Consider the following 26561-nt stretch of genomic DNA (forward strand, 5'->3'; position numbering starts at 1 on the left):
GGGGTTAAAGATGAGAGCCACCATATCAGCCTTTAACAGTTAACAGTATTTAGGGCATGTTGTAAGTGTTCTCCATGGTTAAATCATTTAATCTTTGCGCAATCTTATACACAAAGGGGATTTGCTAATATCAACAAGACGCAGGCTCAGAAGGCCTGAGACAATTTTTCCTGGAGATGCAGAGGAAGACCTGAAAGGCCACACCTATCTCCTCTGCCCAGGACATACTTTTTGCCTGATTTGTATACAGATGTGGGGTAGACGGAGAGAATTGTGGCTTAACTAGCATATTCAAACTTCTGTCTCCACACACAGTACCCAGAAATCACTGCTACTGATTACCTGCTTTTGAAGAGTATTATTTTGTTTGTTTGTTTAGCTCAGAAGAGTCCTAAATGAATACTTGGTACAACATATGACATTCTAGAAGTAGTTCTTCTTTTGGGGGGAGGGGGGTTTCGAGACAGGGTTACTCTGTGTAGCCCTGGCTGTCCTGGAACTCACTCTGTAGACCAGGCTGGCCTCGAACTCAGAAATCCGCCTGCCTCTGCCTCCCAAGCACTGGGATTACAGGCGTGCACCACCACGCCCAGTCCTAGATGTAGTTCTTAGCAGCAAAACAAAAGTTTTAAAATGAAACTTTGCAACTGGGTATAGTGACACACTTTTTTTTTTTTGCCTTTTATAATACAATTTATTTAATATTAGTTTTGTGAATTGGTGTGAGGGTATCAGATTCCCTAGAACTGGAGTTACAAACGGTTGTGAGCTGCCATGCAGGGGCTAGACATTGAACCCAGATCCTCCGGAAAAGCAACTAGTGCTCCCAGCTGCTAAGCCATCTCTCCAGTCCTATGACACACATTTCTAACGCCAATATTCAACAGCCTGAAGCAGAGGATCATTTCTTAGAAGCCAACCATCTTTTCACCTTATCCTTTAAACAAAGGACAGAATGCTTAAATTTTAAAATACTTCATCAATATTTAATAATAAATTATTTTTATGATGAAAGCATGTTTTATAATTTTAGTCTGTCCACATGATCCACTCTAAATTCTTGTTTTAAAGAAGACAGTAAAATCAAAACTCGCTTTATTTTTTGTTTTTGTTTTTGTTTTTTTTTTTTTTGTTTTTGCTTTCTCGAGACAGGTTTTCTTTGTATAGCCCTGGCTGTCCTGGAACTCACTCTGTAGACCAGGCTGGGCTGGCCTCGAACTCAGAAGAAATCCGCCTGACTCTGCCTCCCAAGTGCTGGGATTAAAGGTGTGCGCTACTACCGCCCTGCCAAAACTCACTTTGTAAGAGTGATAAGATGGGTCTGGGGAAAGGACTCAGGCATGGCTTAGCATCTGTACCAGTACCTGGGCAGACAGTGTTTGTGTCAGCCTGGTATTGGTGGGAGCTGAAACCTGTGAGCTTATTGCTTAGCACTCCTCATAGATTAATCATGAAAAAGAATGTATCTAATGCTTTCACTATACCATAAACCAGAAGGGACAAGTCTAGCTCCTGAGAAATTGAACAGTGTGATGTGAGGAACATTCAGGAACATTGCACAGGAACACTGTGCAAAGGAAGCCAGCCCTGTGCCTGTCTACACACATGAGTGTGCAGCGTGGAGACTGAAAGGGGCACTGAGAAGACACTTTAGGCTTAACCCTGTTTTCGTTATTCTGAACTGCTCCTTCATGACACATGGAGTTCAAAGTTAAGGGTGCTAAAAATGGGCACCAGGCTGCCCAGGTATGAACTGGACCCAGAGGAAACCTGGCAGCCATGGCCTGGCTAGCCCACCTCTGCCTGTTCGTACTTGAGATGAGAAGTTGGGCGAGAGGATCTCCAACTGTTAGCCAGCTCTACAAACAGGGAAACTGTCAACTCCAAGTGACTCTCTGACATTACTGACTAATAGTGGATTAGGTAAGGATAGTTCCCATTCAAAAAGCTGCAAAGGCCTCGATCATCTTTGGAAGAAAAATATCTGGCATTTCTGACTGGGTGAGTCACAAATAATTCTCCTGGGACAGATGATACAAGCCCCGCAGTGAAACTCCCAGCCTCCCTTCCAGAGCATTCCTCTCACACCGTATCAGCATGCCTCTTTCCTTCGACGAGCATTCTGGGAAGGCAAGCTGTATGAGCACTGTCTACCTGGGACAGTTTGGATCTGGCACTGTGGTTGAAACAGCCACTCATGACTGAAGTGAACCCCCAGTTATCTCAGTACAGTATATACTCAGATATACAATAGAATATTGTATTTCCTAATGTCAAAATTGTGCTTTGTCAAATGCAAGGGAGCACTGAATGTAAAGTGTGTCATCATTAACTGGTTTGCACCAAGATAACAAAAGCTGCCAGTTAAGTTGGCACATTATGAATTTCCAAGGTGCTGAAAGGCAAAGGCTGCCCTTCAGAATCAACGGAATGTGGCCACATAACAGCCTTGGCACTGGGCTTTTCCAATACCCAAGACAAAGCTATCTGCCAAGAGCAGTGCTAACCACTGAATCTCATACCTCCTTAGTCCCATCAGCTCTCTCCACTCTGACCACAGCCTTTAAACACGGAGGGAAAGAAAGACATTTATTATTTATACTACAAGAAGAAAAATATCAGAGATTAAATGTATTGGTCTCAGATTTTTCTGTATGTATAATTCCTTTAAAGGGCAGAATTTCTGTCTCTTGTGTGGTATTCTAGGAATATAACATGGGTATCGTGGCTAAAAGCTACCCTTGGTCTTCAAGATCTATCAGACAGATGCTCACAATACTTGGAACTAACGGGCATCTCATAAGTCATTGTCCTGGTTAGGCTTGGTTCAGTTAACACCAACTAGAGTCACCTGGGAAGAGGGAACCTCAACTGAGAAATCACTTCTATCAAACTGGCCTGTGTGCATGTCTGTGGTGCCTAGTCATGGTTAATGATTGATGGGAGAAGAGGCCCCGCCCACTGTGGGTGGTGCCACTCATTGATTGGGCCAGTCATCCTGGATTATAAGAGAGTGAGCTGTGGGAGACTTGGAGAAGAGCCAAGCAGGCCTCCATCATTCCTGGCTCTGTTTCCCTTTGAGTACCTGTCCTGATCTCTCACACTGATGGACAGTGATCAGAGGGTGTCACCCAGACAAACCCTTCCCTCCCCAAGTTGTTTTTGGTCACGGGGTTTATCATGGCGACAGAAAGCAAACTAGAAGAGTGACACAGCTAGACCTTCTTTTTAAAGACATAAAAATGGAGCCTTTAAAAGTGCATTTTAGATCAGGCCATCTGTGAATCTTAGTCGAACCCATTCTAGGAGCTGATTGAGTCTAAACATTGTCCTCAAATAGTTCACAAAAGCCTAGAAGCCACAACCTTTCTTGTCTCTTGTAGTTTTAAGTTACTCTTGCTCTATAACTAGCCCCATGTCTACGTAACATTCGAATTACAAAATTGAAACAAATCTCAGACTTTTCTGCGTTTGCTTAAGTTCAAAGTTTTGTTAAGTTTTAAATGCATATTTGAACTCTGTGAAGCAAAACTGGAACAAAATTAATATACCTGGTATTGAATACAATAAGATATTTACCTCCTGATATGCTTAAAGAAGGCACTGAATCATTTTCCAATGTAGGAAACACCTGCAACCTATAGGCAGATGTGACTTAACCCAGACCCAGCCAGCTCCTCTATACAAAACACATCTGAGGAGATGCTGAATTCCTTCAAAAAAAAAATGCTATAACAAAGCAGAAATTGCAATATTCAAATTCCAGAGCTGAGATTTCTACAATACTTCCAATTACTTTTCTATCATAAAATCCGGACTGATGTCTCTGGTTCAGAGGACAATGTCCTAAGGAGGCGGTTTATGTTTTTCCAAGTTTGTAAAGCGTCCTCTGAAATCCAAGTCTGCAGAGAGGCATGGGATCTTCTCCCCTAGAAGGATAGTGTTTTGGATGGGAACAACAACAGTAACAACAACAACAATGACAACAACAAACCCTCCCAAAGCACACACATGATTTGCACCACTATTATACAAGTTGGATCTGTCAGTTAGTCGCGATCCTCCTGTCTTGCATCTGTGCAATGTCCCCATATGACACTGGTTTCACCCCGGACTCATCACCCCGAGCCAGTATTCTGTTGATTCAGATCAACAGAAATGCTTCTGACTGATGACTTCTGGGTAAAGTGTATTCTCAGTCACTGTGATTCATCCTGATAGGGGACATGTGTCTTCCTCTATCAAAATAGACCTCTAGTTATCTTCAAGAGAGCTACCTGGTATTGTACCTGTTCTTTTTGCTAGTATAGCCCACTTGAAAATAGTCACTGAATGAATATTCCTTTCTGAGCTTGTCTGTAAGTCTGCCTTTGAGCCTGTGGGCTGGCAGGCAGGGCCCTCCTGTCAGAGCTTCGAGAACTCTGCAGATGTCAGCTGGATTCAGTCAGACTGAAAAGGGAGAAAGATGGCCCTCTGACAACGGACAGCTGTCAATCAGATGGCGCGCTCACACTTGGTAGTCCAATGAACAGTGACAGAGGTGACAAGTGTTTGGCTAGTTGGCATGCCATGAAATCACAGCCTCTCCCTCTATTCACGCCAACACGGGAGGTGACAGTATGCATGGCTTTCCAGTACCCCTGCGCGCCTACGCGGGCTCCCTCGCTGCCCCCTCTCTCCTGGTCTCTCCTCCTAATGCGGTGCATTAGTATTGTTAGAAAGGCCAATGGAATATTGCTAGAAACAAATCTCAGACCAAAGGAAGGAGAATGGCAGAGAGACTCTTCTATAGCAAAATAAGCTGCAAATGGGGACTATCAGTGACACACTCATCCATCCAAAGCCACTTCAGGTTGACACTGAAGGATGACTTATGAGCTGGAGACAGCTAGAGAGGTTACTGGAAAATCAGATCCAAAGTCACGTGCCATGCCGCCTCACTCCCCTCCTCCATCTTGCTTTTTTCTATTCTTGCCACCAGGGGGCACTTTGGGGATACTTCCTGGTTGAGCAGACTCTGAGGTTTCAGGAGTTTAAAACACTGCCAAAGGCTGGTTTGGGGATGGAGTGAAGCAGAAAACAGAGCTGAAGGAAGAGCCCAGGGAGCTGCAGAGAAGAAAGTGAAGTCTTGAAATCCTGTGCTTGCTTTCTTCACAAGTGATCTCTGACACTTCAAGAATGGCCTATATTCCACTTGATATGAGTGTACATGCCTACAGTCCCAGCACTGGTGGAATCGAGGCAGGAGGATCATAAAATCAAGGTCATCCTCTGCTAAGCAGTCAGTGCAAGGCCAGTCTGCATGTTTTTACAATGGCAACAAAATATCCTGTGCCTATCCCTTTGCATTCTAAATAAACAGAAGAGAGAAAGCAGAGGACTCAGGGAAGGAAGAAGCGGAGAGGCAGTTAAATACACGGCTGTCCGCTTACAGTTTGGGAGTCTAAACAAAAGCATTTCTACAGGGCCAAGGCCATGGAGGGCAAGGGCAGTCTGACCATCATGCCTTGCTGCCCAGGCTTCAGAAAGTACACATGGCGACTGCCAGCCAACATACGACTGGAAGACAAAGCCTGCCTTTCTTGGAGCAAAATCAGAGGAGCTATTCAGTCTTATAAGTGCAGTGGCAGGAGATAGCCTCAGACTGGCTGTCATCCCCCATACCAACACCTACAACCATCAGTCAACCCAGCACCCCCTCTGCCTCCCAGCAGCTACCAGGTACCACAAGAGGCACACTGGGTCCCTCTCCAGGGAATTCCCATGGTGATGCTGTAAGGCTGAATGACCCTGTTACCAGGATACAGGCCCATCAGCTGAGCTGAGCTACTAAGGTCTTACAACACTGTTTTCTCCTAAGCCCTGCCCATCTCCTCAGACCCATGGTGAACACTGAAGAAGTGAAACATCACACAGTCTTAAAATCCTTGCTATCAACCCAGTCAATGCTGGATCAAAACATCGCTGTGTCCTGTAGATTCCTTCCTAGCCATAAATAGCCAAGAAATATAACTATCACACAACATTTTGCACAAACTTTGAGTTTGATCTAGTGCTGCATACCTGTAATCCTAGAACTCAGGAGGTAAAGGCAGAACATCATGAGTTCAGGCTAGCCTAGGCTACATGAGACTGATTCAAAGATATTAGTAAGCACACACACACACACACACACACACACATTCTTATCAGGGCTATTTCTAATACTGAGTAATGCTTAATTTTAGTTAAAAAGTAATTCTTAAACCCCCAAAAAGCCCAAACAATACAAGAAAACATTGAGACACAAGGATTGATTCTGTGTCTATAGAAAAGTTGAAGGGTATACTTCAGGCAGCTCTAGTTCTTCCTGAATAACCTAGGGAATGATGGGTGCCTTGGGGAGGGAGGTACTTCCATGTCCCTAGTGACTTCATCTTGTGCTCATTAATTTGAGAGCCAGGGTATCTGAACTCCATGCCATTCAGATCCACCATTTCTTGAGACTTTATGGGGAAGACAGTAATTTGAAGGGCGGTCCTTTTGAGCAGTAAGAGGGAGTACATCACAGAGGCTAAGGAGATGCTGGCTTGATGTCCAAATGGCCATTTTAACACTGTAGCAGAAAGGGCAAAAAGGCAAACCCCTCTAGAAGGGAGGAATTTATGGTGCAGAGAAGGCCTGGGTCAAAAGTCACAAGGCTGTGGGAAGGTTAAGCTACATGTCTAGACCTTAGGAAGGTCTGGTTATATGCCCCGCCCCAACAAGTATAAGTTTGGAGTTTCCCTGAGTCCTGCTGCTTCTATCTCCTCCCTCGCTGTGTATAGCACAGGAAAGTGCTGGCTTGCAAGGGAGAGTCTATGAATTACATGGATTGAAAATAGTTCACTAAGCCTGCCTGGCCTGGCTTACATTTTGGTTCTGAGCTGAACAATGGAGGCCTTATCAGCCCCCTAGGGTGCTGAAGACAGCCAGGGCTCTAGCCAGCTCCTCTGAGGGCTTGCTGACATCCTATCTCACACATTGCTTCTTAGTTATTATAAAGCTTTTACATATTTAGGGAGCCTTTCTGGAATGGCTCGAGGCTCAGGCACATTAGTGATAGCTGCACACATGTGCTTTTTATCCAAGTTCACAGTTCCCCGGTCACTGGGGGTAAACAGGGTTATCAGTGATTGCTATGGAATTAGTCAAGTATATTTTATTCCTGTCATTTATATGAGCACTTGTGTTGGCTGGTATTTACAATGTCGGGATTCTGTCACTTAGGCAACCTTCTGAGACAACATTTTTCCAGTGTTACAGTGACATTTCAAAAACTCAGTATTTACAAGCAAACGACACCCTCTGGCTCCGTGACAGAGCAATTCAGTGGTAGCAGAACAAAGGGACACTCATCTAGAAATTTCTTCAGGCTGCATTTACAGCTGACACTGGCTATGACTTCTTAGCCTAGGTGGCCCTTGACTCCTAGAAGAAAGAAAGCCAACCCACTTGGGAAAAGCTTACATATGATGCTATTAGAATTTTTGTCTTCTATGGTCAATATGGGTGGCATCTCTTGTCTGTTGCTAAGCAAATCTAACATTTCTGAGCTTCATATCTCACTTGCTACAAAATGGGTTTGGGCACTAGCTATTTAGGTCTTTTCTGACTAACATTCTATCTTCAAGAACTTCAAAATAAAATTTTAAGAAAGGCTAAATTTGTTATCATCAGTTCCTTCATGCCCTACTTTGAAATCATAATCATACAGACGAAACATGAAGAGGCGAATCATGATCTACTCAACGCATCCAATTCTTCTTAGTTCTTCTCGCTTCTATCAAGCAAGAGAACAAGGAAAACCACAAAGCACAAATCATGGGAGACAAGGTCCAGCTAGCATTGGGCTTATCCCTTTTGCCCCAAGGCCTTTTCTACCTTCCAGAGGGCCACAGTCCTCCTCACAGCTTCCAGGGGTTAACAGGGAGCCAGTAGCAATGAGAGGGAGGGTTCAGCATGGGAAATGTGCCCTGTGTTATTTCTATCTGTGCCTCTGAGAAACATATGAAAGCCACCAACCCTTTCATTCTAGAGACTGGCTATGGACTCCCGAGCTTCAGGACATAGCTTAGAAGGGACCCTCTGTCTCATTGGTGACAGAGAGAAGTCTCAGAATGGCAGGATGATACATGTGCCCTGGGATGTTGCCACGTGGTCAGTAAAGGACAGCTGGAATGTCTGCAAGATGCCATCTTTGAAAATTCTCCCAACATTATCCATGGCTAAAGAAGCTAATCTAGAACACTGACTAACTAGCTCCATCTCTCATTATTATTAATGGTGAAAGCTTCTCTATGTCTTGGTTCTTGAATCAATAATGAGATAAAAGACAGTTCTTACCTTAAAGGGTTAGTGATATAATTAATAAAAGTACTTCAATATGGCGCATGCACTCGTGTACAGTTAGTACAACTGCTGGCTCAGGCATGTTTGCTCATCCACCCAAATTGTATTTCAAGTGCTGAAATAGAGATGGTAAGAGGCGGCTTTGCTGGCCCCTGGCTGGACAGTAGAATGGCTATTAGGAAACAAAACACAGAAGCATGGCATCTTATTCTAGCACGGCTCTAACATCGAACGCTCTGAGAAAACAGTGGCTGAGTAGAAATTTGAAGAGAGGATTTGAATTATCTGATCAAAGAGATGTTATTTGAGAGCAAAGAAAGGTGAGATAAAAATTATCCACAGACAGACAAAGAAAGAGAGAAAAATCCTGGAGGAAGAGAGAGAGCCCATAAGAACATGAAGCACACTGGTGCTGCAGAACCTGGCCGGGAGCAGGGGATAGGCACGAGGCTGGAAGGTGAGAAAGACTCAAAAGCCTGTCCCATTGGCTAGAGGCGGGACCTGAAGGCCAAAGCAGAAAACTGAGCCCAGCCAATGGGTCCAGAGGCAGTGGGAAACGGAGAGGAAGATAGCTGCAAGGGAACAGCAGTAGAGACTGGGACGCAGAGGGGCAGCAGAGGCTCCAGTATCTTGGGATCAAAAATTACTTCATCAGGGAACTAAGGGGATCTTAGGTGAGGGGGATCAAGAGGTCACAGGGGACGGTGTGGTTGGAGCTTGTCACTGTCTATGCCAATGGACACAAATGGATTAATTCCAAGGCAAAAACGTGCCAAGGGAATTCAAATGTAATACCTTTAGTGAATCTGCTACTTTTCTGCTAAAGTGACTGAAGGTTCCAAATTTTACCTTCCCTTTATAAAAGGAGATCCAAATCCATGTGCCAGCATTACTTTGAAAAGCCCTGAGCATCCGAGCACCCTAGTGAGTGACTAAATGGGACACACAGACACACAACCCTAAATATTCATAATGGGAGTATCAGAACATGGGAGTCTACTAAGGCATCTAATTATTGAATGTTCCAGAAGGTTTGGATTGACAGCTGAGATTCTTTATGTGCTTTTCATTATCGGAGTATACCCATGACCACCTATAGCAAAAATAAAATCATTTGCATCAAGTGACAAGGAGCCTCCTACCTTGACATCCACTTGCTTCTGAGAAGCAAACTATGGATATTTAGAGAGAAGCAAGGACACAGTGAGATGAAAATCTGCTTTGTAATGAAGTCAAGAGTCTTGAGTTCAAGAACTAGAATATGTATATGTTACCTGCTAGAGCATAACACGAATTCTTTAGAAATAAATAATAGAATAATTCTCCCTCAACATATAGAACTTCCCCCTGATGGTGATATTGATTCCATTGTCAAAATAGATCCAAGTCTCTTGCCCTGAAAACAAATTCGGACAATACTTGGTAGAGAAGCATGAAAGCACAGGTCTATACCACTTAGTTCTTAGCTAAGACAGTTGAAGGGCGATGACGCCAAAACTCCTTGAGGGACTAGCTCATAACAGTGGCAGCTGCTGCCATTCCACTTTGCCACATGTCACTGTCCATAGCAAATCTTTAGCACCAGTGATGTCACACCACACACTTTTGCCTGCACATGACAGTTCTGAGCTTCAGTGCTTAGCAGGGCAGACTTCACAGCTCAAAAGAACTGATGATAGACATTTTTATAGGAGGACATCTCAGCCATGGGTAGAATACTCCGTGCTTAGGGCTTCAAAAAAAATGCTGTGACCTGGTTTAAGACATACTGCCCACATAGTATGTCAATTGTGTTTGAAAAGCTTGTTTAGAATTCAAAAATGCATTTTCACTGGGGGAAGGGGGACTTCTTTATGACACTTAAATCTTGATCGTGGATTCTCACACCAGGAAGCTCTAGGTACCAAATGCAAGCAATGGCCCTCTTTAATTCCGTAAGATTCTGTATTCCTGGGAACCACGGACAGGACAGAAAATATCCTAAGAGAATGAAGACTGCACAAAAATCTCATGGTATCAGATAATCCCAAGTGGAACCAAATGACGACTGTTTTTAAGCAATCTTACTACTGGGGAACATTTATTTAAATGTGCTATTGTGTTTAGCTGGGGCTGCTTATCACTATTTGATCTGCCCTCCGTCACATTGCTCTTGGGAAGCATCCACTTTTGAACTGTGTATAGGAATCTACCACCGGAGCCTATGGTCTCCTTGGAGAAAGAATTCACCACCCACTTGAGCAGTCCATTTCCTTACAATCATTTGGAGTAACACAGAAAGCTTTTGCTACAAAACTATAAGGCAGAACATGTTTACCCATTTTGACATTTTCTGTGTAATTTGTATATTGCCTTTGCATTCTGTTTTCTGTGATAATTTGAGACAAATTTATAAACTTTCTTCTTGATTAAACTTTCTTTCTAATTAACTCACCATAATATTGGCAAGATCCACTGACAGGAAGACCTAGATAGATGGTCTACATACATTAAGTGATCCGTAGGCAAAAGTAAGATACGTGGTTTTTTAATCACTATTTTTTTTAAAACTTTTGCCTTGTTTTACTATCTTGCAACAAATCACAATAACTCATCGAAATTTACTCTAAAATATTCTAGACTTCTCTGAGGCAGTTAGAAAATCTTATGAGACTGGATACCAAAGGAAGCAAGGCATAGACTCTACTCTGTAAAGACAACAGCACACACTGCTAGTCACACTGCTGAATAGGGTTCCTTTGATTGGTTTTTTTATTATTATTATTGCTATTCTTTGAAAACATGATGTCTGCATCCTATGCATCTTTATCATATGTCGCCCTCGGTCTTTCCCCCTCTCCCACTTCCGTAAGTCCTTGAATCAGATTTCTGTTACAACACTTTATTCCTTTCTTATTTTCATTTTTTAACCCTAATTAGTCCTGCCCCTATGGATAATGGGGTGGTGGTCATTCACTAAGGCATGAAGAACCTACCAGCAGCCACATTGAGGAAGGAAAATGTCACTAATTTTTTTTTTTTTGTCACTAAATGTCACTAAACTCTTTTGCATAAAAATTAAATTGTGGACATTTGAATTGGCCCTCTCTACACTCCACAAAGTAAAAGTGTTAAGGAGACATTGAATCCACCTGCGTGTGCTTGCTGTGACCGCCAACCCATTGATCACCTCTGCTCTGTGGGTGAAGCCCTCACAGATCTCAAGGAAGTGTGTGTGTCAGTGGTTCTCAACCAGTGTTGAGGGCCCTTTGGGTGTCAAATGACCTTTTCGCACAGGTCACGATGGAAAAACACGGAAATTTACATTAAGCCTCCTGACAAGCCAGGCAGTAGCAGCACACACCTTTAATGCCAGCACTCAAGAGGCAGAGGCAGGCAGATCTCTGTGAGTTCGAGGCCAGCCTGGCCTACAAAGACAGCCAGGGCAACACAGAAAAACACTGTCTCACACAAAACAAAACCAAACAAACAAAACCAAAAATAACAAAAACAAAAGTACAGTTATGAGGTAGCACAGGAACTGATTTTATGAGTGGGAGTCAACTCAATACAAGGAACCCTATTAAAGGGTGGCATCACTAGGAAGGTTAGGGAGCGCTGCGGTAGAGTCTCGGCCACTCCCTAAGGTGAGTGACAAGCAGGATCCCGGTGGATAACCCTTAAGGTTACTCAAATGGTCACTTAAAAAGGGACATGGCAGTCTTCTCCCGGGCCTTTGTTCCTCCTCTATTCATTCATAGCAGGAAAATTCCTGATACTTTCTTCATATTCCACGCTTGTGGTTGTTGATTTATATGTTGCAATGAGAAGGAAAGTTAGACCCAAAACAAGAAATGATTAAAGTACCTTATCGTGAAAGTCTGAGAAATACCAGCTATCGCACTAAATAAAAATAACATACTTGGTGATTTGTAATATAAGTATAAAATGAACTGCCTGGTCTCTGGGGTTCTGCAATATGATCTTTACAAAAGGTAGCTTGCCAATTTAATTGAGGTAGGAGTTATTTAATTTTTTACAGGTATAGTTTTCAATAAAACTACATATGCCTATAATACTGCTATGGCAGATGTGTCTCGATTATTAGAGGTGGACTCAAGGGAATGTATACAATGGATCCTGCAATCTGAAAGCAGCTGTTGAGGGTGTAGGATAGGGATGGGCCTCATACCGCACACAAGTACAGCAATGTTTGGTTCTTTTACTGCAGGTGTATTACAGAGATGAAATTTAATAACTTACTGTATACAATACCAATAAAACTGAAAAGATCCAGTGGCCTGCTGTTCATTATGGTGGTACAAATAAGCTTGGATTATTTTGCATGCATGCACAGTCAAACCCCACCATACAAAGACCGCTGCCTATAGCACTCTGGGGATGGTCACTGGTGGAAGACATCCTTGCCATCACTCCTTAGTTGTACTGTAACATTGACTCTCTGTTGTCCCAAACGCGCATAAGCGTGGCTTTGTGGTGGGCTCAAAATAAGAGGATAGATTTTATTCAAGTCACAAAAATCCTTTTACTAAAAGGAGTCTTTTGAATAGACAGGGCAGTTGAAATCCTGGCTACAGGGGAGTTTCGCTTGATCCCATGACTGATAACAGATCCCATTCAGAATCCATTCAAGGAGATCTGGTGAAGTGCCAACCTAAAGTCTCAGTCCCACAAAAATGTGACTTCTCCCTTTATTAAATAAACAAGAACAGTCTGACACAAATCAGCCATGCCCTGAAAAAAAAAAAACAGTATTTGCATAACAGCAATATGGAAGTAAATACAGCCGAAGAAGCTCTTTCTGCCGGGCTTTATTCCGTGCTACCATGATCTACTTCAAATACGTCATCCCCGGCTTCCTGTGAGCAGAGGACCATATTTTAGAGCATCCCTTTAGTGCACTGATGAGTGAGCCCACAGAACAACACGGCATACAAGTAAGAAATGAAGAAAAAAGGTCCAAGAAGGAAGCATGTCAACTCTAGGCACATTACAAGATAAGGCCCCACAGTAAATTCAATATCTTCCTAGAGGATTTCTTTCAGCTGAAGGGGTTTATTCATATCTTTTGGTATTACAGACACTTTGGTCTTCAATTTCACTTTAAAGATTTTAAGTAAACATTTCCTTAGTGATGGATTGGTGTGGTACCTGAGTTTAGACACGAGAATACACATTTGAGCGACATCTCGTTTGAAGGTTATCCTGATTCTAAACTGTGCACAGTATTTCTTAAGAGGAAAAAAGTTCCGGGGCCATCGACATTTCTACAAGACATGTAGATATATGTCAGTGTGGAATGTTCTTCCGCACACTGCAGAATTACATCAATATTTTAATATCAACTGATTTTTCCTTTCTCTATACAGGAAAGAATACAAAATGAGCAATTGTTGTCCTAATTTCTAATAATTTTCAAAATGAGTTTTTCAAAAACTCATGTGCTTTACATAAGAAAAAAAGAAGTTATCCCAAATCTTTATGATTTTACAATCCAGATACAGAATTTCTATTTCTTTGGTAGTCATACATCATCTCAAAACACGCTTGGTGGTTTCGTGTATGTGCTCATCCTGAACTTTGTAAAGACGGCCCTATATCCTTAACTCGTGTCCTGTTATTGAATATCCTGCACAAGTAGGTTAAATGTCATTGTCTAAAAACTACTGGGTCCTATTCTAGAGCCTGCTAACGCTATTGTTTAGGAATTTTACCTTACAATGTTCTAGTGTTTGGGGAACAATAACGTGATTTTCTGTGAATCCAAATGCGTCATGGCAAACCTCATTCTGCCTTCCCCTTGTTCTGAAAACCAAGGCCAACATAGAATCTGTACATTTTTAAAGGAAGTGCTTATGCTGTTGCTAAAATGTGAATTGGCATATCTTACCCTAGCCTTTTTCACAGGAAATCCTTGTTGATTGTGAGGAAATTGCACATGCTAAGACTGAGGATGTTACTAAATAGATTATTCATACAATATACTTTTTTCAATGCAGGGCAGTCAGGAATGGCAGGATAAACTCGAGTCTATATAGCCAATCCAAACAGATCTGAGTGAAGTTGGTTTTGTTTTGTTTTGTTTTGTTTTGTTTTGTTTTGTTTTTTATGAGCACTGTGCTAATCGAGACTTTGTAGGGACCATGAAACCCAGAGAGGGAGTTTCCCTAGATAGGAGCGAAGGCAGACCATGGAACTTAGAGCCCCAGTCATAGCCTGAGGTGGCAGGGAACTGTTTATGAAGCCAGACACATTAGAGTGAGAAACCTGTCTCTGACACTCAGGGTGACTCAGAATCTGCCCGATTCATTTCCTTGGGTTCTATTTCCTAGGCCATTGAATGGGAGCGATTAACAGTCACCTCAGAGATTGATATTGGCACCTAATGTTAGTTCCCAGCATTCCATCAGTCTGGACCTAAACAGCCTTTCAGAAATGTACACAGTTTGACTTAATTCTTCAACCACATTGGGATGAGTCAGGATGGGGGTTACTCTCAATAGCTTGCTGTTTCTTCAGAGCAGAGCCTAGAATATGGCAGGAACCCACAAGAGTGAGTGGGCCAGCTGCTGGCAGTCAACTTGGGGGCATTTGGTAATGACTAAATCCCCAATAACAGAAGATCGAGACAAGACTTCAGAAAATCGGGAGGGCTTAAAACAAGGCTGATCTTACAGTTACGGAAACAGAGATTTGTATCTAAAGCCCCAGATTTCAGTTAAAAAATTAATACTAGAGTTTCTCTTGCAAAGATGTATACTTCTGGTTACTCCTGCTTCCTGTAGGTAGGGCTTTTCTGATCGACTCCTGGGCCATAACTGGTTTTTATCAATAGACTCCAGGAGATTGGAAGAATGCTTTACCAGAGCCAATAACCCACCGATAAGGAGCACATTTAAACTAAGGACCATTGGTCTCACATCATTATCAGCAGGGAACATTAAAAGTAGTGACATTAAAACAAACAAAATCAATGATAGCAAGCTCTTCCCTAGAGAGGATTGTCAGTCAGACACGTAGAATGTCAGAATGTTGTTGGTGTTGAGGTATCATCGAGATGAGTGCTGGGAATGACAGGCTGGCTACTCAAGCACAAGAACCTGAGTTTGTATACCTCACACTACACACACACACACACACTACACACTATACACACAAACTACATACTATACATACTGCAGACACACATACACTACACATACACTACACATTATACATACTATATACCACATACTACACACTATACATACTATGCAAACAAACTACATATGATACATACTACAGACACACATATGCTACACACATACTACAGTCTATACATACTATACACATACTACACATTATACACCACACACACTACACACTAAGTGTACTACAGACACACACACAAAGCAGGGTATGGCAGAGCACATTGGTAACCCTGTTGGTGGGGAATGTGGAGACAAACAGCTCTTGGGAGCTCACTGGACAGCTAGCCTAACAGAAACAGTGGGCTCCAGGGTTAGCGAGAGACCCTATCTCCAAAACATAGAGGAAGATAGAGGAAGGTACCAGAAGTCGACCTCTAGCCTCCACGGAGTTAGCTATATGCGAGTACACTGGCACAGATACAGGTACATCCACCACACACACACACACACACACACACACACACACACACACACACACAGTGAATTGATTCATTAAAATAAATGCGATTGAAATCCAGTGATTCAGGCAGGTTTCATCAACACCTGCTAAAACCACCCAGTGAATAGCTTGTGGAGGAAAAGGATAATTAGCCACTACCAAAGGGTCTGTTTGCAAGGCAGGAAAGCCTCTTTATAACAAACTGGTCTAGGAAGTGTCAGGTTAACTAGATGATCCAGTGAGTCCAGGGTCGTGGTGGGGTGACAGTGAAGCACTCCCTGTCATCCTAAGATTACCCACAAACACCCAGCCTGAACCTCAGTGAGGGTCTAAATGTGATTTTTCAGTGTGCAGACAAACAAGTGAGGAACCAATTTAGGCATCATCACATGGAAATAAACCCACATCTCTAGAAAAGGGGCTAGCCTATAATGCAAGCGCACTGGTCTCTTTGAGGCAAGCATCAGCCAATCAATCAATCAAATAAACAAACAATAAAAAGAGGGATTGCTCTAATCTGAAAGAGATGATAAAGAGGTACAAAATCCAAATGCAACGATTTTTTAAAAAGACCATGCGGCACAATTTTAAGGAGACAACTGAAGCAATTTGAATATGAATTCAGGAAGAAAAGACAATCAATAACTTCTTTAGGAGGTGTAACAATATCTTAGTTAAGTCAGACTTAAGACAGACGTTTGCCCTAATTTGAAGAGATGCATCTTGAAAGATCTGGAGTAGAAATCTTGGCTCGGACACTTAAAATTGGTTTTCTAAAAATATATGTACAGGAATTACGTTCACAAAAAAATAAATAAATATTAACAACTATTTCTGTGGTGGATATATGGCATTTCATCTTATATTTTCTGGTTCTTAATGTTCACTATGTGAGACGGAAAATAAAAACAAAAGGCATGTCTGTACTCCTAGCTGCTCAGGTTAACTCCGTGAGCCTGGGAGTTTGACACAATTCTAGGCAAACATCAATAGTTGGGTAGATGATGAACAGACAGACAAACAGCAGACAAGGAGAAGATACGTATATGGTAGATCCTACATGCATAAATATGTGTAAGAATATGGAAGCAAGCAGGAATCCTTGATTCCTCCTTAACACCCAACAGGAAGAACTCAGTGGGGAAAAAGGGATTCCCTTTCTCTTTCTCCTTGGTACCTAACACATCCCTAGAAGGTCAGTAATAGATTCTGATAAGCACAATGAAAGAAAAGATTCATTCTCTGACTTTGATGAGACTTTGGTATCTTTCGGAAGTAGGTTACACCTATTAGAACTCCCCAGATGAGTAGGCTGCTACCTAATAATTGCTGTTTCATGACAGTCATGAAGTCAAACTCAAACCCTGAAATATCCAAAGCCATCCAGGTTACAAAAATCCCGGCCCACCGTTCACCTTGGCACAGCCAAATGATGGCATCCGGATTTCAAACTTTGGTTTCAATAACATTCCCACCAGTAACAAAAACCTTTCCATTCACCCTCCTGACAGAGAAATGTCAGCTATACATGTAGAAGAAATGGCAGAAATTAAAAATAATAATAACAAACCATCAATAAGTCAATGAAGCACAGGTTGATGTTAGCCCAGAGAAACTTGCAGTGTCTCTCCAGAAAATGGCAGGATCTCTGTTAGCATTTCGGGTTGGAAGGAGAGGCAGCACGTAATTTCCTAACTATTATAGGCACAGAAAAAGATGCCCACTACACCAGTCACAAACAGTGCTGTTCAAACTTCACCCCCACTCTCACCCCCACCCCCAGTGGTTGCCAACAGCAATGCTGAGAAAACAAACATGAGGTCTTCTGGTTCTAACCTGCTAGGCACATGATATACAGGCGAGATAAAGCAGAGGAGGCCTTTGCTCTCCAGGAGTTTCCAGAGCCCTTGTGGTACCCAGTATTCAGTGAATGTAAATAATGGCAAATTAGCCGAGGGCTGCTGGCTGCATGGGACAGTGGCCTGCTTGGAGCCACTCTCAGCAGTAATACAGATGATGCAGGCAGAACCAAGAACACGAATTCAAGCACTGTGTCTCATTAGAAAGCAATATGGGGTTCTGCTCCATAGGGTCTAAGTAGCCGTTTTCATGACAGACTAAAAGAGTTCTGATCCTTTTAACTTATATCTATTTTTTTTTCTATATTCTTTAGGGAGAAGGAAAAAATAACCAAAAACCTAAAAAAAAAAAAAAATCAAACTTTTAGGATCACATCAATTGTAATGTTTTTTACACGCCCCCTCCCCAAATCAAATAATTGGAAGAAAAACTCCATTCTTAAATCTATAATTCATTTCAGAGTCATGTTTGGTTTTAATGAATTGCAAACTAAGTTACACAAAGAAATGACTAGCTTCCTCCACAGCTTACAAGCTTCTGAAATTTAACGAGTCTCCTAGGTTAACTAAATAAAATTTCAAGTCCATTTCATCAGTTTTAAGATATACACATCCAAAACTGTCAGGGTCGTCCTACATCAGTAGCTGTTCCAATGAGACAAGCGCAATCAAGAGTACTGTGGGCCCCAGCTACCTCACGGGAGGGATGGAGCTATACGTTTGACTGGTCAATGCAGGAATGCTAACAGATTTCAACATATCACTAATTTTCACTGCCTTTGAAATGGAGGTCATATGTAATATAGATCCATGCCTTGAACAATCTAATTAAGGCAAGAAGTCTAAAAGCTTCATCAAGGTCAGGAGGAATGCCACATTTTGAAAACGTATCAGTTTTCTGCAGAACAGTCTCTGACAGGGTCAAACTTGGCTGCACAGTGAGTCACTGGGGATCCTTAAAGCAGCTCAGGCTGACTGCTAAAATACTAAATTGACTGGACTTAGCACTCAGCTTCCCAGGGCTCTCTCTCTCTCTCTCTCTCTCTCTCTCTCTCTCTCTCTCTCTCTCACACACACACACACACACACACACACACACACACCTAGGCACTATTGCTCAATTTCTATTCAGAATTAAAGCATCCATATTCAAGGTTACAGATTCTGTTGACCTTACCTTGCATACAAAACTAGTATAATTTGACAAAATTTTAAAGTCCGCAAATTGTAAGCATCTATTCAACACAGGAGAAAAAAAAATAGACTCCAAGAGCGAGTGGCCCCCCCCCCCCACCTCTTTCTGTTGATTGTGATATTATCCATTAGGAGTCCAGAGCTGACTCTGCCAGGATTAAGGTTGGGCTAAGTGGTGAAAAAAGTTTGTTTTCACTCATTGGTGTTTCTGTCAAACTTTCCATTATAAATTTTATTTTCTCTGCCAGTAGAAGTAATATGAGGCTGTGATTTGGCAGGAAAGTTTAAAGCTGGGGTGTGTGATTTCTGTACACCAATTTAATGTAAATCAGTTTCTCGGTATTTTGTAAGAGAGCTTTGAAAAGCCACCTTTGTCTACACTATTTCCAAAGTTGCAAAAAAAAAAATAGTTATGTATTTCTGGTAACTCCATATGGAAGTATATTGGTGCATTTACTTATATTATTTTTTATTTTTAATGAATCAAAACAAATTGATAATAAAGAACCTGATGGCTTTTTATTTTTCTGCTAATATATCAATTATTAGAAAACCATGTCTATTACTATTAGCACTGGATCTTTAAGGGCAACACATCAATTGCTTAAGAGTTCACACACACACACACACACACAAATCAATGCTTATGTACTGGAGTGATGCGCTTTTGGAACCTGCATATCTCAGGATGATAAGTATGTCTCTAGGACAGTGGTTCACTCACTACCTGTTGCTTACCACCACTGTTTGTGTAGCAAGAGCAAACAGCCCTGGGACTGGTATAGTCTCCCACAGAACTCTGTTCATCCCTTTAGGTTCACAGGCTACATTGTTACCATATGAAAAGGCAGCTTTGCGGCTCCTGGGGCTACCCTGTCTGCAGGTTTTCCCCGTCCAGCATCTCACTAGCTGGCAAACTGAGAGGAAAAAAGCTCCCCTTCCTGAGAGAGAGAGAGAGAGAGAGAGAGAGAGAGAGAGAGAGAGAGAGAGAGAGAGACTCACCTTGTTCCACTGTGGGGAATCATTTCAGCTGTGATCTGCTACTTAGACTCCAAGCCCAAGACACAGGGATTCTGGCTTTCTTTGGGGTTTGTTTAGCTCAAGTAGCAGACAAGGGTTCAAAGAACAATGCAGCTCCAGAGAAACTGACTCCCTGAGAGACAAACTCCGGCTCTGCTCTTCCCTCGAATTCCACAGACAGCTGAAATCCAGGCTATGTACACATCCTCATCTTCAAGTCCTAGTTCCTCACGCAGGGAGTTCTCGACATTTCCCTCAAGATATCCTCGAGCATCACACTGTTTATAGGTAGACACAGCTAAGACCTAGCTGAGCACACAGATAGCCATTCCTCACAAGACTCACATGCCGGAAAGAGAAGGAAGGCTACGCCACACTCCGCAGCAAGATTCTGAAGGTCTCTCAAGAAAAGCAACAGCCCTGATATATAAAAAGCATTTTCCTGAATAGCAACTAGTCAAGGCCCCAACATTTCAGCCCTCACGCACGCACTCCAGGCAAACTACCTTAATTGCCCCCCATGTCCGACACCACTCTCACCTTGTCTTTGGGGAAAAAAAAAAGTTCAGATTTACCGAGGAAAGTATTCCCAAAAAAAACGGAGGGAGACAGACTGCGCTCTGTACACACACTGACTCCCACGGTCTGGATAATGCTTTCCCAAGTTCAGGGGCCTCAGGCTTACTCAGCAGAGGAAATCTCTGTGTCTGTGAGGAATCATGCCAATTCCTATTAGTAAGAAAGGACACAGGGTCTAGGAAGCCTGCTCTCTCTATGGCCAGCAAAAGGGGCCCAGCGAAAAACAGAGACCTGTGCCATGACCATCTGCAAAGCGGAAGGATGTTAACTTTCTTCTCCCCAAAACTCTGGCGACCTCTGCCTTGACCCTCAGAAACCCACAGGAACCGGCTTTTCTGCAGGAATTGTGAGCTGTACACCAGAGACCCGGCTCTGTGAGGCTGGTTGCCCAGGCTATCTGCCCCGAACTTGTGCACTCACATTCCAAAGATGTTTCCGTTGCACTGGAATGGCTGTAAATTTCGTTCCTGCAGAATTCTTTCCACACAAACTGCCATGGGCTGCCCTCCTGCAAGAGTTCTCAACCAAGAGCTGTGCAGCTCATTGCAACAAATCTTTTAGATGCTGGAGTATGACTGAATTGGCAACTGGGCCAGAGGAGTCAACTTTTAAAATGCAAATATATACAGCGGGGAGGGGAAAGAAAACCCGTCCAGAACCAATCCACCAGAGTTCTAACTTCTTGAGCAGTGCAGCCTCCTGGAAGGGATACTTTCTGCGGTGCCCAGTTACATTACTGAAGCACTCGTGGGCTAACATGGTATTTAGGGATATAATAAACAGGTTGCTTTTTTTAAAAAAAAAATCCAAAGTGGATTTTTCCCCCCACATCATTCAAAAAACTAGGAAAGCAAGAAGACTCAAAAGACAGAGCATCCCTTCTTCTGAAAAACAAAACAAAACCAAACCAAACAAAAAAGCCCACAAATATCTGCCTTCCCAGTGTGAGGAATAAAATGGTAGAAGACTCTGAATATTAAAGAGCATTATTAAATCTCGGAGAGGGCTTTGGAAAGTAATAAACCAGTTCTGTTGTTTTAAGGTACACATTAAAATACATAATTTAATTATGATTGGTAATGAGACTAAAATTCAAAGAAAAATGCTTATAAAATTTAAAGCTTCCTCTTTTCCCTATAGATAGCATTTTCCGAAATGGGGTCTCTAGAGTTACAAGTACACAAATGCAGAGGGCGCGCGCGCACGCACACACACACACACACACACACACATACACACACACACACATGCTGTCCCTTTGTGTTACACTGGCATTTCATTATTTAATTAAGGCGCTCCTTTTCCTAACCCATGCATGCTTCCCTAAGAGGACGGCTTCACTGTTAGCCTGCTGGCCTTGACTTCCAGCCAGAAACAATCCAGAAACAAAAAAGGGACAACAAATCATATTTCCGCAGACATTTTCATCCCTCCGTCCCACCCTCTTTTCACACAGCTTCATATAATAACCCCGAAGAAAACTATAATTTAGAGCAATGCCACCCAGACCCAGCATCTGACACGGGGCTGCCCTGAGCATTTCTTTGGTGAGAAATTGTTCAGTTCTTAACTGCAGATAAACTCTACTCTTTTGATAGACCCTTATTCGCTGACGTGGCTGGTTTGCAAACAGCACCCAGGGTTCTCCGGTGATGGTTGCAAGGATAAAAAGGAGCCATGGGTATAGCTTTGACCCCGCCGAGCCCTAAAAATAAGATGTTTATTCGTCCCAAGCTCCTATCTGCTTTATTCCTTAAAGATGGCCATCAGGAGGCTCTCAGATCTCCCTGACCTCTAGGGTCACAACTGAAAGCAAGGCAAGCATCCCTTCCCTGGTTGGTCCTCTCACTGCATCCCCAACCCAGTGTGGCACTTACCTGGTGGCAACCCTGTACGTTTTCTCTCCCATAAGATGAGTATGAGCCCCTTTCTGTTTTACCTGCCAAGAGAAATAACAAAACAGGATGAATCATGAATCGTGCTCTTCCTTTAAAGCAAACTTCCCCAGCAGGTAACAGAGATCCACTCCCCATCTCCGATGTTTACATACGTCGAAGAGGCACAACTGGCAGTGTATGCAAGCAAGACAGGGAATGGCGCTTCCTCGCTCTGGCGACAAGAAACTGGAAAAAAATATCCTTCATTCCTATTCTTAGCCAAACTGCTCCACACTTCCAAAAACTGTCATTCCAGAGGCCTCCACTTTCTCTAACAAACAAATTGTCACTCCTTATTTTTCACGTTCTTTCTCTCTTGCAAAATTCGAACCATTTCATCTTTATTTACACAGCAGGCAAATGATCTATGTAATGACCCTACCCTGGTACTCCCATTGATTATATTGACACTTAACAGGGAGGCCAAAGCTAATCAATCATGGGCTCTCCAGATGGTGAATCTAGCAAAGAAACTGTTCAAAATTCTAAGCCCCCTTCCCCCACCTCTCTCTCCTCTCTTTTAAAAACTCCCTGTCCCCCAGGAGTGACCCCTATCACAGGCAGCACAGTGATGGGGGACTCACTTGGGAAAGGGGATTTGGGGAAATCACCTATTCAGAATCTGGGTATCCGGAGACTGAGTATGCCCTAGGATTATGCTTTGGAACGTCTTGTCCAGATTTCTAAGTCCATGTGTTTCTCTAGACTGGTCAGGACAGGCAGAGAATCGCCACTGCAAGCGAGCTACATGTGTGGGTGAACCGAAGGCTGCACTTTCTACTTTGTTAATATTTTAATCAAAATCACATTCCAAGAGGGGTACTGGAGTCCAGGTGGTGATATTCAAAGGGTTGCCCTAGGAAAATGACCACACAAAATAACAAGAGGCTAGCAGGCCAGGCCAGTGCTCCATCCCAGACTGAGGGAAAAGACTACAGCTTTAAGGTATATTATACTTTATAGATGGCAATACACTCTTCTATTATCCGAAAGGGAAAATTCAAAGCTTGTTTGAGGAGCTGAAGCAACCTCCTGTTAAAGTTTATGACCCCCCCCCCCCCCAAATTTTTCCTTCTTCACTCAGTAGAAGCACTAAAAGGAACAGTAGTCATTTTCTCTTTGTCAATGTTATCAGGGTAAACCTTTTGACCACATATACAGAATCTGTCTTTCAGAAACTGTGTCTCTGGTGTAAAGAGAGCCCTGTGCCAATGTCACTCTATTAACACATTGGATAGAGGAGGATTTTCAAAGAGAACAAGTTCTGAGCCTTAGGGCCCCGCCCCACCCCTATATTAGCTTTTCTCCTGATTTTTAACGAAATTCAAATTTAGGAAAACTGTACCCTCGGCCACAGTGTTGTTCAGTGCAAAGTACAAAACCAGTGCCCTTATTGACTTCAACATCCAGAAGTGAGACAAGGTCACATAGAACATCAGTCCTGGGAGATGGACAGGAGGAACTCCACTGTATGTGACTGTGCCAGCATACGTGTGCTCACCCAGACCTCCCTAACCACCTGGGCCATGGAAACCACTCCTACCCTTTAACTGCTCACCGCAACTGTTACTACCAGGAAAGCAACATTGCATGCCCTCCCTTAAGTTCTTACAACCAAGAAATCTTCAAGTATACTGTGACATATTTACTTGGACACGATATTCACAATTTAATCACCTTATGGGCCGATGCACAGGTAGGCAGACAGAAAAGTTAAAGAAAAAAAGTGCTTTGACCTTGTAGGAATAGGAAAATCTAATGTCCAGATTGGGTAATTTTCAAATACTGAACTATAATTTAAAATGTAGGTATAAGATAAAAATGGACTCTTCTTGTTCCGTTGGGGTTTTTTTTTTTGTTTTTGTTTTTGCTTTTTTTTTTTTTTTTTTTGGTTTTTGTCTGTTTTTTTTTTTTTTTCTTTTTTTCAAAAAGAGTGACAGCACCTGCTATTATTTCCAGAACTCGTCTCTAACACACAGAACTGGAGAGAACAATTTTTCTACCGACATTTGTCTTGCTCCATATATACAAGCCAGGGCTGCTCCTCTATTAGAATAATGCAAATAGAGAAAATGAATGTAAGAACCAGACAGTGAAAGAGAAATAGTGTATGGAGAAGAAAGACAGGAAGAAGAATAAAGAGAGAGCAATGGGCTCAGAAGGCAGGAAAGGAGCCCAGAGACAGGCGGAGGAAAACACGGATCCACACGGCAGAGAGTCCCCAAAGTACTCTTGGCTGCATAGGCCCAGCGCTCCTTTCTATCATATCAGATACAGACTGCTTAATCTTAATTTTGCTTGTTAAAAAATATTTATCCAGATACAAAAATAAACCCACTGCAAATTACAAGTTGTCAGGGTTAAAAACCTACTCCTGTTTGTGTGGGGGAGGGTAAGAGACCAGCACAGACATGAATCACTCTCCCGTAATTTGAGTGTTTCCATGACATCAATGGGCAGCCGTCCAGGACTCTGTCGAAGTCTGCGAGGTACCAAAGAGGCAGCACAGCCAGCGGGAGGCTGGGAGGTGGACTAATTTTTTTTTTCCAAGGATTATGTTCCTTGTGAAGGTTTCATCCGTAGCATCCCCTCTTACCATCAAATAGATCTCGCCAGCGATCATGGGCAAGCACATTTCATTGAAATAGCGTAAGCCTTTAACTTTATTGCAGCTTTTTGTTCCCCAATTCAACTATAAATCTGCCCTCAGAGCCCAAAACCCTAGTTGGGAGCAAAATAATCAGGGATTGTGGGCAAAGCCCCGGGACCTCAAAAACATCAGATCTTTCTAGTTCTATCATATTTCAAATGATAAAAAGCAACCATGTTTAAATGTCACCTCAGTTTGCAGGGGGCGGGGGCGGGGGGGGGGGGGAGATATCATGTGTTCCGTGCTAGTTGTCCATTAGAAATTAGGCATTGACTTGATATGAATTTTCCGTTTCAAATTCAATGGAATGTTTGTTTCAAGACAATGAAACTTTGAAGCTCACTGAAAGGCTATCTGAGTGGGGCCCTTAAGTAACTATGTACCCTCAGGAACACAAAGGACCCTAAATATCTGTGTCTCTTCTATGCCGCCCATGGATTTTGTCACTTACATCAACTGGCTGGCACAGAGAGCCCATTCCCTTCTCTCTCCACTATTCACCAGCCGCCCTCAGCCCGGGGACCATGAGTGCTTTGAAGGAACTCGGGATTCCATTTCTCCCAATATCGAAGGGAGATAGTGGTGAAGAGCAGACCCCGCCACGCTCACTGCAGAGCTTTCAAGACAACCGTCCAGTACTAGAATGTGACAGCCGCTGCGGATATTTTTTTGGCACGAGGACAGCGGTGGCGGTGCCAAGCCCTATGGCTACAAGTACTCAAAAGAGGCATAAGGGTGGCATTAATCGCTCAAGTCTTTTACTGCACGGAGGACCGTTGTCCATATTTTAAAAACTAAAAGAACCCGTTGGTAACATTTGTTAGATGCCCATAAATTGGGGGGGAGGGGAGAGAGGCTTGTGAAGTAGATATGAGAGACAAATCTTATCAGGCATTCGAGTCGCTTTTAAACCTTAGGAGACCAAATGTTAGATTTCGCTGCTGGTAACAATTTCTGGGCAAGAAACAAATGATCTGACCTGAGAAGGGGTGTTGTGATGGCTGAACAGGAGTGACTGAGAGCTACTACGTCCACATGCTAACCAACTCTTCTCCTCCGGCAGTGCTCTATGTACATAAGTGACATGTAACGCTGTGTCACAATGTTTTTTTTTTCCCCCCCAATTAAATACGAAGAATGCTGTAAATGAGCAGACCCAGCATCCGCCAATCAGTCCTGGAGACAAAGGAGATCAACACCAGGCTCTTGTTGAGGACAGGTCAGTGTCTACAGAGAGCAAGCGACTCAGGAAGTCAGTGTGGGCCCCGCCCAGACGAAGCCCATCCTATGGCTGAAATCGATATTTAAATGTGATTGCTGGGA

General features: G+C 42.8%; 1 protein-coding gene across 5 annotated transcripts in view; it reads right to left on the minus strand.

Annotated features, from left to right (window-relative positions):
* The window catches only part of Tcf4 (transcription factor 4), a 347921-nt gene that overhangs the window by 149537 nt on the left and 171823 nt on the right, over positions 1–26561 (minus strand). For all 5 annotated transcript variants that reach the window (XM_052201427.1, XM_052201430.1, XM_052201429.1 and 2 more), the window contains exon 6: positions 22529–22590. In XM_052201427.1, the coding sequence (XP_052057387.1) occupies positions 22529–22590 (62 nt within the window). The remainder of the gene's footprint in view (positions 1–22528; positions 22591–26561) is intronic.

The sequence above is a fragment of the Apodemus sylvaticus genome, chromosome 13, assembly GCF_947179515.1.
Source record: "Apodemus sylvaticus chromosome 13, mApoSyl1.1, whole genome shotgun sequence".
In the NCBI taxonomy this organism is placed as follows: Eukaryota; Metazoa; Chordata; class Mammalia; order Rodentia; family Muridae; genus Apodemus; species Apodemus sylvaticus.